The sequence below is a fragment of the Alternaria burnsii genome (assembly GCF_013036055.1).
Source record: "Alternaria burnsii strain CBS107.38 chromosome Unknown 725, whole genome shotgun sequence".
Taxonomy (NCBI): Eukaryota; Fungi; Ascomycota; class Dothideomycetes; order Pleosporales; family Pleosporaceae; genus Alternaria; species Alternaria burnsii.
Window position 1 is genome coordinate 470,075 of NW_024066123.1, and position 14,516 is coordinate 484,590.

Sequence of the window (14,516 nt, forward strand, 5' to 3'; positions counted from 1 at the left end):
GCGCTCCTCGTTGCCAACACCCATCATGGACTTCACAAACGGCACCAATGGCCACACAAATGGTGTCAACGGCCACTACGAAGCCATCGAGCCCCTCAAGATCACGATATGTGGTGCCGGCATCGGCGGCCTCAGCGCAGCAATATTCTTGCGCCAACGCGGACACAAGGTGACCCTTCTCGAAGCCTCGCGCTTCTCTAATGAACTCGGCGCAGCCGTGCACCTTGCGCCCAACGCCAACGGTCTTCTCAGGCGTATGGGTCTCATCCCCGAAGCCCATGGCGCGATAACATGCAAGCTCCTGACACAGCTCTTTCCGAACGGGAAAGAGATGTTTACTGTTCCCCTAGAGAAGGATGCGGGACGGTGGCAGCACCCGTGGCAACTTGCGCATCGTGTGAGTCTGCACAGTGAATTGAAGAGGCTGGCTACGTGTGAGGAAGGGAACGGTACGCCAGCGGATTTAAGACTGAGGAGTAAGGTTGTGGATGTCGATGCCAAAGCTGGTGTTGTTACGCTAGAAGATGGAAGTACGATCGAGAGTGATGTCGTTGTTGGAGCAGATGGCGTACATTCAAAAACACGACCACGGATTCCAGGCGCGGAGAACATCAAGACGTTTGGAAGTGGCAAGTCAGCATTCAGGTTCCTGATTCCGAGACAGAGGGCGCTGGATGAAGAAATGACGCGTAAGTTTGCGGAAAACGAGGGCCATCTCATTATGATTTTCGCGAGGGATAGGAGGGTTGTCGTGTATCCGACGAGCGATAACACGTTATTGAACTTTGTTTGTATCCATCCGACAAGCGAGAGCCAAATCAACCCTCAAGAGCCTGGGAGTAGCGATTGGCAGAATCAGGGCAATTTGAACAAGATGTTGGAGGTTTACAGGGACTTTGAGCCGGCGGTGCTCAAGTTGCTGAGTATGGCGGATGAGGAAACGTTGAAGGTATGGGAGCTGCTGGATATGGAGCAGCTCCCAACTTGGACGGATGAGAAGTTGGTCTTGATTGGAGATGCTGCGCATCCTTTTACTCCTCGTAAGTCCTGTTCCTTCTCTTTCTCGGCCTCGGCAAGAATCCAGCTAACGAAACCGCAGACCAGGGACAAGGAGCAGGCCAAGCCATCGAAGACGCTGCATCCCTCGCCGTCATGCTCCCGCTAGGCACCCCTCTAGACTCCATTCCCGCACGACTGAAACTCTACGAGAAATGCAGATACGAGCGCGCATCTGCCATCCAAGAATACTCCCGCCTAGCAGGAAAAGATCTCGGCAGCGGTCCACCCGTCGACCCGCAGAAGTTCACAAACTACAACTTCGGCCACGACGAATGGGATTACTCCAGCCAGATGCTCCGTAAATGGGAGTGGGAGAACAAGAAAGGTCTGTTTTGGCGGATGCCCACGGCCTTTGGTCCTATGCCAGGGCCAAGACAGGATTTCCTTGGTAGACCGAGAGACGGATCGAAAGCTACGTTCAAGACTGCTAGTATCAAGTTCAAGACGAGCAGGACAGTGCTGGAGAATCTCTTGCCTACGGAGAAGTTGAAGTTTGCTGCCGCGAATACTACTGCATATGCGACGTTTGCTGTGACGCAGCTGGACAATCTGGACTGGCTTGGTGGCAGGGGATACAGTCATTTCGGATTGTACATCCATGGCATTCAGCACACAAACGCCAGTGGAGGGACAGTGACAGGCACCTATCTGCCCGTCCTGTTCGAGAACCTGGCTGACCCCATACTGAGTGGCAGAGAAGAGCTAGGTTTCCCCAAGCTCTTCGCCGAGCTCAACCTGAAGAAGGACCACAGCAACTGGGCGCTTGACGCGGGCTGGATGTCATCGAAGTTCTGCAGCATGTCGCTGTCGGGTCTGCAGGAAGTTTCGGCGACGAACGATGCAGCGCCGGCACCATTTCCTCCTCTTCCAAAAGATGAGGGCTTGTTGTTCCATAAATATGTTCCCGCTACTGGTAGTACAGGTAGCAAGGAGCGTGGACAAGCAGACGTGGAGTACACAGTTTTCCTGCCAGGTGAGGAGGACGCGAGGACCGTGGAGAAGAAGGTCGAGCGTACGTTGAAGGCAAGCTCAGCCGAGATCGCTTTCGATGCCCTTGACTGGAAAGCCCTGCCAACACTGCATCACATCATCGAGAGACTGCAGGAAGTGCCGGTGTATGAAGTTGTCGAGGCCAAGGTAGTTGAAGGTACCGGAGTAAGCGATGTGAGCTCGGTATGTAAGTTAGCATGAGCGGCTCCGCTATGTACGAGTGGTAGCACGCCATTCGTACATCCAGGGCAGGTTGCAGGGGGTACTGTACATAGCTGTCAGCATATTTCACCGTTATCATAATGTCAACGATAACATCCAGAGAATCCCCACCTGCAATATTGTAATGCCTTTCATTCTCATCTATTAAAGGCCTCCCAACTCCTACAAATGAGACATGCTTTGTCCTGAAGCTATGTATAAATGGGGTATTACCAAGTCCATCTATCAATGCCGCCAAAACACCATACTACCATATCAATGCAAATACATAGAAAAAAATGCTCAATGTGAAGTGAGCATGAATGGCCCTAGTGGCCATCCATCAGCATGTCGTCGCCGGAATCTGGAAACATGGAATCTGTACTGGACTTGTTGACCGCCTTCTTGAACACCTTCGCTAAGATGCCTTGTAACCCCACCGGCGGTTCCGGCGATTTACTGAAGTTTAGCCAAGAAGGGCGAGTGTATGCCTCGTCATCCGAGATGTACTCGCCTAAAGCCTGGGTCAGTCGCAGACCTTGTATGAAGGTCATCGATGTAGACGCAGGCCAGTGAGGTACGCAGGAAGAGTCTACGCACTCGCAACGCCTAAGCCTTCGCAGAGCCTCTTCCTCCATTGTCCACAGACATCCTCGAAACCATCTAGCACGTTTGCGCAAGCCCGCTTTGCCTCCCTTTCCTTGAGTCGTCGGTCCCAGTCCCCGCGCTCGATATATTCCTGTCCTTCCTGTGTCTTCTCGTTGTCACGTTTCCAGTCCTGTAGCTGTTCTTTGCTAACCTTGAGCCGCCTAGCAGCATTCGCTGTCGTTTGTCGAGACATGTGTAGAGTATCGCTGACGTTTGAGAGGTGTTGGATGAGCTCACGGCTGGAGTGGGTGAGGTGGGAGAGCGCGACGAGCGGATCAGCGGAAGGGTGGGGCAGTAGCTCCAGTGTGGATTGTATGATAGGGAGGAGTTCTTCGATATCATCTGGGTCTGGAAGGATGGCAAATGGGCCTGAAAAGGACACGGCAATGGAGGTAAGAGTACGCGACTGGTGTGTCAGATGCGTTGTCAGGGCTTCGTGGGCAGTCTTTAACCTGGGGTCTGTTAGTGGCATGGAGGGAAATGCCTACAGATGTGAACCTACCTCGTCGCGCCGTTCTCCATGGCGATCTGGCTGCCGAGATCGCGAAGTTGTTGCGTGACCCTCTTGACTACCTCGTCTGATGCGCTTCCGTTCTCCTCGATGCCTCTCCGTGCCAGGCTCTCAATCGCAGCCATGCGCGCGTCGAGCGCGGGCGAGATGCCCTCGTTCTCCAGGTCCGAGTCGTCACCATAGTCGGAGCCGTCGTACAGCGACCGTTGCCTTGCGTGCTTTTTCGTCTTAACGGCCGACCCTGGGCTCAGGCGCGCGGGCGATGAGTCCTGCATGGCAACCCCACTATCCCGTACGCCGTTGAGGCTGGCTGCGCTGTCTACGCCGTACGAGCCGTCGTGTTCTACAGCAGTGCCGATGTTTTGGTCGTGTGCTTCGTCGAGTTCCTCGCCATATTCGCCGTCCATGCCCTCTTCTTCGTCGTCGTCCCACACCTCGCCGAGTTCGTCGGCCAGGTTGCCCAGGCCATTGCCGTCTCCTCCGCCGTCGAATTGGTGTGCGGGGCTGTGTTCGAATTCATGCGATGAGCGCGGCGTTATGGGCGAGTAGCCCGAGGAGCGGCGGTTGAAGGACTGCCGTCTCGACTGTGTGTTGAGGGACATGTCCAGGCTGGAGGGGTGTCGATGGTGCGACGACGTCGGGCGGTGCGTGGGGGTGCTGGGAGGAGACGACATGGTGGTGCGGGTGTATTGGAAGTGTCGCGGTGGTTCAGAACACGTCAAAGGCTCGTCAAGTCGCGGAAATGAACAAAGGCGGACCGCATTGGGAGGGCCCCAGTCGGGGATCTACACGGGAGTGAACCAGGGAGCGCAATGCGCTTCTGCTTCTCAGCAACCCCCAAAGACGCGGCTCTGCCCTGACAAGCCACAGAAAGTCTATTTACACGCGAAAAGGAGGTCTCTGTGGTGGGGTAGCGGCGTGTTGGCGGCCTGCGAGGTACCAGCGAGGGTGCGGTCTTGGCTGCGGAGACGCCTCAGTGGTGTAGGGCTGGCTGCAATGCGTGATGATGCTAATTAGTCGCTTGTGGCGCGTAGCGATGCAGATGGAGCGAGCGACGAAGGCTGCGTGGAAAAAACGATCACGGAGCCTCGGTTGCTTGTCCAGCCGGAAAGCTTGGTGTTTGTTGACGCTTGCCGTGGTGTGTTTGGCCTCTGTAATTAGTGGCTTGCGCGAATGACCTGTGGACCCTTCTTTGGCAAGTAGGTGAAAGGGGTATGGGTATCCTTGTACCACCCGTCGATACCATGACGCTCGTATGTCGTTAATATCCCGACTTAACCAAGGAGCACTGTATATCGATAGACGAGGATTGAGCATTTCAAAGGACATTTTGATTCCAGGTGCAGATCTAACCCGATCTTTTCCACCACAACGCTCCCCAATGCCATGTATAACATCAAACCCCAAACAATGTCGTAAGATGGGTATCGCGTACCATCATCCTAAATCGAGGCGGACACACACATGCTTCCAAACTCCCAAGACGCCAAAACATGACTTTGCCCATGCTGCTGCAAAGTACTGACATATGCCCACCCATGCGATTCAAAGCCCACAGAACTCCTGTAATGCCCTCAAAATGCCGCTGAAATAGATAACGGGTGTGTATGCAATCATTGCGCGGGTTTGGTCTGCTCGAGAGTTGCGATCTGCTTCTTGAGCTGCGTGAAGAAGTCTTGGCCGGTGGGCATGAGGTGTGACATGGTGCCTGTTCATATCAGCATTGTAGTCTTCCAGTGTGGTGTTTCCTTGACGCCTCACCTCCTTTGCCCCACGCGCCGCTGCTACGGTTTGAGACGGAGTCGCCAGGGACCTTGTGGTACACCGAGGGTTGATCTGGAAGCAAGTCAGCCTTGTGAACGTGTGCGCGCATCTTGGAGGCTCGTACTGGCTGTGCTCTCAATGTATTCTACAGTTGGTTAGCCCTGTCATATACTATACTTCAGCGGTATAGCAGACTTACTCTTCTTGAGGAATTGCTTGACCTCATCTGCATTGAACTCCTTCACGGGTACATGCTCTGGCTGGGTCTGAACTGGTGCAGCTGCGGGGCTTGTTCCCTTCCCCTGCTTGGCCCCCCATACGTTCGCTGTGGGCGCTGGCATAGCCTGCTGCCGTCCCGCATTGTCCTTGGTGGGGGTGTTTGCGCCCGAGTTGGAGTTGCGGTTGGCTTGACCCTGCCGCCGCCAGCTGTGTCAATCGTCAGTATGCGTAAGCTTCCCAAGCTTCGCGTGCGCCTAGTCTCTGACGTACCGATTCTCACCCGGGCCACTCATCTTTTGTACGAAGCAACGGTGGGAGGCGAGGAGGGGTCGAGTCGAGAAGATATAAAATGGTGGAAGCTCTCCAATCGCTCTGGCAGCGCGCGAACTGTGTCTGTGCTGCAACACCTAAACCAATGGGGCCTCCTATGTCATATTATAGCTGTGACCTTCTTTCGGCCAACTCACCAGTGCTAGCCGCTTTCAGTTCTATTTCAACACTATTCACAGCCATTATCCAACGACTGGATGGGGATTTTTGGGCCCGTCTAATCCGTGCCGATGTGTTGTACATCACGTGTGCCTTCCGCCAATCGAATCTGTGACCGGATATCTTGACCCTACGCTAGCAGCAGGGTTCTCAACACCACCATCCTTGAACAACTCCACGGTAACGGCTCCTAATGGACCAACATGTTCTTTGACTTTATTCTTTTCTCACCGTCATTCTTCGTGACCCGCCCCGGGATCGAGTCGGGCGGCTTGACAAGGGAAGAGGTTGGGAGATTGTGTCATCATTCCGAGCACAGTCGCCGAGATTGTTGCCCGAGGCATCGTTCCGAGACCTGAAACAAAATGAAGAAAGATATGTTGACCTCTAGGTGTTCGGAAGCATTGATCACAATGCTCATACCTTGTCCAGATGTCGGACAGCAGCAAGAACCAACTACTGTGTCCCTTCATCTCTCGTTAACTTAGAGGTCTCACAGTTGCTATCGTCTATTTCAGTTGATCAATCAGGTATATGCGCTTAGTGAGAGGCGGACGCCGTTCGGTAAAAGACAGCGTACGCAGTAAGGTAGCCAAGTACAGGTGAGAGAAACGCAAGTGGTAGCGGAGCTCCTATATCATCCAAGTCTTACATATATGTCCGTTCATCATCCTCTACCTTTCTACACAACTCACACTTCGCTTCAACTATCCCATCGCCTACGATGTACGCTCCTGACTGAGCTGTCCTCAGGCGGCTGAAACACAGGTTTGAGCTACCTTTCACAAAACCACAGGAAGTCATTCGAGAATGCGAGCCGTCCTGGTTAGGCTGGCTGGGCTCACGCTCTATGTCCTTGAGCTACAATCAGGCACACTAAAATTGCTTCACGAACGGCCCAACAGAAAAGCAATGTCCTATGAACTAAACGCAGAAGATTTCGCAGATTGTGCAGACGAAGTCGATGACAGTACCGTTACATGCATGGATCCTGCTCTCGAGACAAGTGCCGTAGGGCTAAGCCTATGCCTGGTCCAGAACGACGGAATACTCAAAGTAACTCTTGAGGGTGGGCATGGCGGATCTGTGGACTGGGTATTTCAAGGGTTAAAAGACCTCAACAAAGGCAGCACGATGGCTTGTGCGTTCACGCAGACAGATCTTGAAGTCCCGCTATGCAATGAATGCGTTGGATTCGTACCTCCAAAACTATCCGTCAGCACTGTCCAGACATCCTCCATCAATCCTAGTGCAGATCACATCGTCCAGCCTCCATTATCAGGACTCAGCACTATATCAACGATCGAGACATACCCTACCGAACCTGTGTCTAGATATAAACATTCAGTAGCAGAGCTCAGGATCGAGTCGCCAACTTCCGAAAAGGAAACCGAACTCAAGCGCAAAGCAACCTCAGACGTGGAGCGAGTTCTTCTACACAAACGTGCAAAAAGCTTGCACAACTCCCAGCCATGGCCCAACCACTTATATATGACGTGTGTCCGCACCCAGCCTATCTCTAAGAGCGACATTGGAACGTTGCACATTGACCTTGTAAAAGGCACAGCGTGGTTCGAGAGCTGGCATGGAAAGGAGAACACACGAGTGTTTGAGAAGAAACAGATCGATATGCATTGTCCTTCAAGTAAGTCTTGCCATATGAGACCCTGGAAGCTCTCACATTCATGAACAAACACGGCGTTCTGCGTATACTACACAAACATAGATACAATGGAGACTAACACACACAATCAGCAAGCATCCATTACTTACCTTACGGCACCACCAAAGGGACAGACGGATCGACCCATTATCTCAACATTGGCAGGCTCAATACAAGGGATGAATGGACTGCTGTGTTCAAAGCAGACTGTTCTGCCCCCGGATGGCAGATATGGGGTTCAGATACAGACACCAGTCCAGGTCCTAATCCTACTCTGGCAGACAAAGAATGGATTGAAGTCAGGAGATACCGCATGATAAGCAAAATCCCCTGTCCTCAGCCCACATGGATATCAACGCACATCTCGCCTTCCAACATCGTCGACGCGCTTGTTCACTGCGTCGATCGAGCGTCACAACGTCAGGCTATCCATGACCCAGAGGGTGACCACGAACTACAGGAACATCTGAATCAATTTAGAGCTCTTAACGCCACAGAGAGTTTGACTGCAAACGACATGGATGAGTGAAAGTCCACGCGTGAGCAAGTAAAGACGAGAAAAGCTCCTCGAAGGAAGTTTAGGATAGTGGAGTGAGGAAACAGGCCCGATCACACTATCAGACATTCCGTCTGTCTAGCGGGCGGGTCAGAGGAGGACCAGATGGACAAGGGAAATGAGATCTATTCGTCTTCTCTGAATTACTGCAAGATGCCGGCCACCCGAAAAAAAGCGTTTGGTCTATCGAATACGATTGCGAGGTCGATGAATGGTTAAGTGGATCTGCAGTGCAGACTACTTCGACCGTTGGAAGTTAGGCATTTGATTCGCATTCTTTTCGGAAGTATTCTAGCTTTGTAGAAGCTGAGTAGAGGTGTATTTTTATTATTTGCACTTTACAGGATTAATCAAGAGCAAGCTTGAAGACCGCACTCCTACTCTGGATTGCATTGACTTCCTTGAAATCCTAGAAATTCATGGCTTGGCTGACAATGATGCGTCTTGAAACTAGGGTGAAGACTTTCAAAAAAAAAAAAAAAGGGCGAGGACAAAGATGGCGAAAAAAGTAGAGGTGGTTGAAATGGAAATGAGGTAAGAAAGTTTTACTATGGAGACATACAACTCAGAAAGTACTCTCAACTCAAATTGCAATGTTGACTCAAATTACCCATTATCGAATGGCAAACGCTACTTGTACAGTATATAGAATAGTCATTGGTATACATCAAATCGCATGCGATTGCGCATGAAGAAACTCACTCAACCCTGCTATCCAAGAAGACATATCTACGCCGGCGCTGCCTCCCCATTGTCACCCCCATTCTTACTGCCACCGGTCAAATTCGACATGAACTCCTGATACCTAAATACCTCTGTCCGATTCCCCAAACTCTTCCCACCTTTAGCAAAAGCCCTCCGCCCACTGAACCCCTCGATAACCATATCGATCTCCCTCTCTGTCAACTTCTTCTCGCCATGCTCAGGCGCGGTATGCAGTAACGCATCCTTCAACTCGGCCAGATCAATCTGGCCATCATCATTATCATCAAAGGCCTCGAAGGCAGCAGTAAGCTCGTTTTGGTGAGACAGATTGGCGAGGAGGTCGGAGAGGGTGGTTAGGTAAGTGGCTAGGTTGATAGATTGGGCGCCGCCGAAGTAGGAAGAGAGCTGGGAAGGGGTGGCGGACAGACCGAGCTGCGAGAGCATGTCTGCGACGTCGGCGGCATTGACGTGACCGTCGTCGTCGCGGTCCATTACGCTGAAGGATTCGCGCATGCTGTGGAGGAGGGGAGGAGGGAGCTTGGAGAGAGCGTCGCTGGAGGCCATGCGTTGCATGGGAGCAGGGCGAGCTGCTGGCTTGTAGGTCTCGACGGGCTTGGGACTCTCTACTGCCTTGTAGCTCTCCACTGAGGTCCAAGTCTCAGCTGGCTTGTGTGCCTCGACCGGTGTGTAGTCATCTACAGGCTTGATATCCTCGATCGGCTCGGTGTTCTCTATGGGTGGTGACTTCCTCCTGCTGAAAAGAGGAGGTGGTGTGTCGTCCCTCGCGGCGCCCTCAAATTTGGCTGCAATGGACGCTGTGCTTAACGGGCGCACAGTCATTTGCGATGACGAGGATACATTCCGCGTTGGTGAGACGTGGCGCGCAGGAGAAAGATTCCGGGCAGGTGAGGTGGGCTCTGGAGTGCCTGACTCCCTTCTTGTGTTCAGCCATGAGGGCGGGTTTTGCGATGGGATGCCTCCAATGGATAGGCGGTTGGGTGTATGTGCAGGAGAGGTCGGTGTCTCTTTCGGCTTGAGAGGGGAGCTGTTTGGCGTCGATGGTCGCAGGTTACCCGGTGAGCTTTGCCTGATGGAGCCCGGTCTTCTAAAAGGCGACTGGCGTGTGCTGTTGAAGGCGAGAGGGGAGGGCTTGTAAGGCGTTGGTGTTTCCGACTGCATGTCTTAGCTGTGTCCCAGTGATGATGCATGAGGGCAGACGTACCATTGTGGTATATTCCTTTTGCAGAATCAGGGTTCGCGATGTCACTGTTGGCCGCTCGTCGCGTTGTTTGGTGTTGATACTGGAGATGGCCTAGCAACGACCCCTGCCATTTGGGCTAATCGATAAGACATGGACGGAGATGCAGGGTCCGCCTTCACTCGCCTGGGGCAGCATCATATGCGAGTCACATGCATAGTCACCGCCTTGAAAATTGTCCTGTAGCCATTCACGCCTTGTCTACACATGTCCCCTATCCCTATACCGCACTTCCTCCACACGGCACCATGTTGTTTCGGAAGGGTTACATTAGGTTCCCCTAGCGCCGTCGATCCATAATGTAGTATCCATAGTCGCCAGGTACTCGTACTGAAGATGGAGACACTCATGGCTGAAGTAATCGCACAGCGGCCAAACGGTCCTAATGCCGCCCAGCCTGTATCTCTGCAGCGTCAGCCGTCCTTCTCCTCGTTCCCTCCCTCGCGCTCGCCCTCTACCCGCAATGGCCACAACCACAAAGCTCGCTCCCCGCAGCCCCCCATGGTCCGCGAGGGCGACGAAGACTCGATACAGTCCTCGCACGACTCGTCGCATCAGTCCTCCATGCAGGCCCTGTCCAGAGGCGGCATGAAGCTGCGCTCGCAATATCCCGCCGATGCAATTGAGAACCATGTCGAGTACATACTCGTCGCCGCCTTCGACATCGACCGCGGCTCCATCATGGAACACCAGTACCCGGCGGCTATCAGTGGAGACGAGACTATGCTGGCTGAGCTCATGTTGCCCGATCAGGCCCATGTCCGAAGCCAAGACTGGACCATCTTCTTCCTACACAAGGACACCACCGCCGAAGAGGAGGAGCGCGAGGCCAGGAGAGAGCGCCGAAGGAGAAGGCGGCGGCGGAAAGAGGGCCTGGACGACCAAGACGACGCGACTGCCGATCCCGAAGAGCAAGACGACGACTACGACAATGACGACGACGACACCGAGAGCGAAGGGGAGCCGGACCCTGATGGGCCACCGCTGGTCTATGTCTTGAACCTGGTCAACACCAAGCAAGATAACACGGTGAAGAGGTAGGACGAGCACCACCGTCTACTTGACATGACTGACACTACGTAGAGGCGCCATCGTCAAAGCCATGGCGATATGCACGCGACACCCTTTCTTGCACATATACAAGCCCCTGTTGCTGCTGGCCCTCGAAGAGTACTTCAGGGCACCCGTCCTCGAAACTCTAGAATCCCTCTACAACTCTCTCAACGCCATGGACCTGTCGCTGCTGCCGCGACTCTCCCCTCTGGAGAACTTTGTGCTTGGCGCTAGTGACGCCAAAGACATGTTCGTCGAGAAGTTTGAGCTCATGGTCCGGCAGCGGAAGAAGCTCGACGCAGCAAGAGACTCTGTTGAAACCTCGTCCGATCCTCAATCGCGGAAGAAGACATACACGGTTCCACGGGACACGCATGAGTTTGAATCCAAGATCAATTACAACGGTATTCCCGTCCCCGTCAAGATACCTACCGCTTTGAGTCCTGAGACAGTGGGCGACTTTTCCCTGATCAAGCTTATCCAAACATTCTCCACCCCTCATGCGACACAACCCCAGCCCTTTGCTCTACATCCGCACCTGACCACAAGCGGTGCCTACACTCATCCCATCATTGTCCTCGTCAATGCACTCCTCACCCAGAAGCGCATCATCTTTATTGGACATAACCAACCTTCAGGAGAAGTCGCAGAGGCCGTATTGGCAGCATGTGCTTTAGCCTCTGGTGGCATCCTCCGCGGCTTCGTTCGACATGCCTTCCCGTACACCGATCTCACCAAAGTAGACGACTTGCTCAAGGTCCCTGGCTTCATCGCTGGCGTCACCAACCCTGCATTCTCTTACAAGCCCGAATGGTGGGATCTAATATGTGACCTACCCACCGGTCGCATGAAGATCAGTAATCGTATTGAGGCGGCTTCACCAACAGAAGGCTCCATGTTCTTCCAGCAGCAGGGCCTCCCTCTGAATGGGCCAGGCGCGCTACCAGCCAACGGTATCGACGCAACTGGTGACACCCAATTCATGGAAAAGCTCCTCGAGAGCATCGCCAACCGCCATGGTGAGAATGCTATTCGAGCCAAATGGCGCTCGTGGGTGTTGAAGTTCACCCGCATTGCGGCGGCCTTTGAAGAAACTGTCTACGGCGCCTCTGCACTGTACATTGGCTCTCACGAGACCGATGTCGGCGGATACGGTGTCTCTGGACATGGCTACGTATGGCCAGATGAAGGTCACAAGCTTCGAGAACTCGCTGCAAACGTGCACCGTATCGAGGGCTGGCGCAACACAAGAAGCTATTATAGTTGCATCCAGGATCTGGCGAGGCACTGGAATAAGAGACCAGTGCGCGGTTTGGATATGGCCCATCAGCACGACAAGTTGCGCTGCTTAAAACTCTCCCATGATCAATCGGCGGCCATTTACCTTGCACTGGCGCGGTGTGTTGAAGAAGCGGGTGAGCACAGTGAGAGCAAGAATGCCTCTTCGAGCGACCTATCCTCCATGGCCCAGTCACTCACGATCGCAAATGACCATGAGCGTAAAACGAACTCCCAGCTCCAGTATGAGACTATTCTGCAGCTGCTTTGTGTCATCCCAGATGCTGGTCTCTTCTACCTTAGCTTGGGCCTGTTTCACCCTAGACAGGATGTCAGAATGGCCGTTGTTAGGTTACTAGAGAGGATCATGGATCACTCTGCTGGCCGACACTACTGGGGTCAACTAGGGCGCTTTGCTAAATTGGCCTTCTTTAGAGTGAAGAGAGAGGAAGCACAGAAGTAATCGCGAACATGACACTGTTGGATCGAACCACGGGTATAGTTTGTTCATGGAGTTTTGATATGATGTTTGTATATGCTGTAACGTAGACATCTGATTAAATGAAATGCACACACATGGTCTCCATCAACAGACTAGTCGCCATGCAGTAAAGTGATGTTTACAGCTATCGATAATACCAGACACGCTACGAACCGTTGTACGCACGCGCATCCCTGCATCACATCTTAATCTCCGCCTGAAGACATACTCGCCCAAAATTTCCCGCCGCGACCCCTCGAATGCGCCCAGACTAGTCATTGTGTCGCAACGCCCGTCTCGCTCTCCCCACACCCTCGATCGTCCATTTTTGCAGTCTGTACACCAATTGGACAGCAGCAATGTCTTCGAAACCAACAATCGAACCCCCGACTATCAAAAAACGCGGTCGCCCGAAGAAAGTCGTAGCCGAGGATGTGGGGACAACACCAGAAGTCGCAGCGACCAAGGCGGCTGTGAAGAAGGCGGCCGCGAAACCAGGCACAAAGGAGAAAGTTGCGGAAGCCAAGAAAGAGAAGAAGGTGGCTACGAAAAGCGGGAAGACTGCTCCTACTACTACTGCGACTGTTGCTGCGGGGAAGAAGATTGCGCCCAAGTCAGCAATTGCGCCAGCACAAGCTACACCCATCACACCGTCCACGAGCAAGATATTAGAGGAAGTGGAAGCTAAAGGGACTTTGAAAAAGGCAAAACAGCCGGAAAATGTCGTAGAGAAAGAAGCCGAAGCAAGTGTACAAGACAGCAGGAAAACCGCGCCGTCATCCCAATCCCCAGAAACATCACCACCAAAGACTCAATCCTTACCATCGAAACTAACTCCACCCACAACTGCCTCCTTATCGAACAACAAAACAACCTCAAACACGATTTCAAGAGCAACGACCATTCCACTCCCTTCGGCCCCCAAAATCGCCCCTTCACCCGTCTACCCAGCGACTCCAAAACCTACAACCTCTCGTCCACACAATCCCTACCCTTCCATTCGACCCTCGCCATCACAGCCACAACCTCGTCCACCGCCCTCTCCATACCAGAAGCAACATCCTACGCGCATAATAGAACCCACGCCCGACATTCGCCTCCCGCCCAAGTACAAACCTGCGGCGCGTAGAGTGACGGCGATAATAGTGGGTCTACCCATTATTCTTGTAGTAGGGTATGAGTTGTTCGAGCGGTGGAGGGGCAAAGACGTTAGGAAGAAGTTTGTCGAGGACAGGGAGGTTTTGAAACAAATAGACAGAGAGAGGGAGAGGCAAGAAGGCAAGTAAGGGCATGTTAATCAACGATGGAACGAGCTTAATGTGGTAATTTGTACTTTTAACAATCTATATCAACTCTTCGTCTTGTCTTGTTTGTATAGGGAAAAAGAAAGAGTACACGTGTATCGAGTCCTGGGGTATCGTCGCTCTTCTCCATATTCCCTCATTCCTTTCCATCCCTCTTCTCAATCTGCTCTCCTGTGGTGTGCTCAAAGCCTGTGACTATGCACTATACATCCCCTTCGCCCACACTATCTTAACAAAAACAAAAGAGAACCTATGTAGAGATTGCTGAAGCGCGGAGAAGGCGCATAAAATATATACGAGAAAGGTGCCATACGAGAAACAAATGTGGATGAGCCCG

General features: G+C 52.9%; 6 protein-coding genes across 6 annotated transcripts; 3 read left to right on the top strand and 3 right to left on the bottom strand.

Annotated features, from left to right (window-relative positions):
- Positions 1 to 25: 25 nt before the first annotated feature.
- Positions 26 to 2,250, top strand: GT037_009778 (fad nad-binding domain-containing protein; the record flags this gene model as incomplete). Its single annotated transcript, XM_038934825.1, has 2 exons — positions 26 to 1,040; positions 1,100 to 2,250. The coding sequence occupies 2 exons, from the start codon at positions 26 to 28 to the stop codon at positions 2,248 to 2,250; spliced, it is 2,166 nt and encodes a 721-aa protein (XP_038782626.1).
- A 329-nt stretch (positions 2,251 to 2,579) lies between these two features.
- Positions 2,580 to 4,083, bottom strand: GT037_009779 (uncharacterized protein; the record flags this gene model as incomplete). Its single annotated transcript, XM_038934826.1, has 3 exons — positions 2,580 to 2,764; positions 2,851 to 3,350; positions 3,401 to 4,083. The coding sequence occupies 3 exons, from the start codon at positions 4,081 to 4,083 to the stop codon at positions 2,580 to 2,582; spliced, it is 1,368 nt and encodes a 455-aa protein (XP_038782627.1).
- A 939-nt stretch (positions 4,084 to 5,022) lies between these two features.
- On the bottom strand, positions 5,023 to 5,685 carry GT037_009780 (uncharacterized protein; the record flags this gene model as incomplete). The annotated part of the gene is made up of 5 exons (XM_038934827.1): positions 5,023 to 5,117; positions 5,171 to 5,245; positions 5,298 to 5,318; positions 5,373 to 5,599; positions 5,663 to 5,685. 5 exons carry the CDS (start codon positions 5,683 to 5,685, stop codon positions 5,023 to 5,025), a joined length of 441 nt encoding a protein of 146 aa, XP_038782628.1.
- Positions 5,686 to 6,691: 1,006 nt separating this feature from the next.
- Positions 6,692 to 8,073, top strand: GT037_009781 (uncharacterized protein; the record flags this gene model as incomplete). The annotated part of the gene is made up of 2 exons (XM_038934828.1): positions 6,692 to 7,526; positions 7,637 to 8,073. 2 exons carry the CDS (start codon positions 6,692 to 6,694, stop codon positions 8,071 to 8,073), a joined length of 1,272 nt encoding a protein of 423 aa, XP_038782629.1.
- Positions 8,074 to 8,829: 756 nt separating this feature from the next.
- GT037_009782 (uncharacterized protein) lies at positions 8,830 to 10,030 on the bottom strand (the record flags this gene model as incomplete). Its single annotated transcript, XM_038934829.1, has 2 exons — positions 8,830 to 9,978; positions 10,028 to 10,030. 2 exons carry the CDS (start codon positions 10,028 to 10,030, stop codon positions 8,830 to 8,832), a joined length of 1,152 nt encoding a protein of 383 aa, XP_038782630.1.
- A 369-nt stretch (positions 10,031 to 10,399) lies between these two features.
- GT037_009783 (uncharacterized protein) lies at positions 10,400 to 14,161 on the top strand (the record flags this gene model as incomplete). The annotated part of the gene is made up of 3 exons (XM_038934830.1): positions 10,400 to 11,100; positions 11,147 to 12,637; positions 13,210 to 14,161. The coding sequence occupies 3 exons, from the start codon at positions 10,400 to 10,402 to the stop codon at positions 14,159 to 14,161; spliced, it is 3,144 nt and encodes a 1,047-aa protein (XP_038782631.1).
- Positions 14,162 to 14,516: the final 355 nt, after the last annotated feature.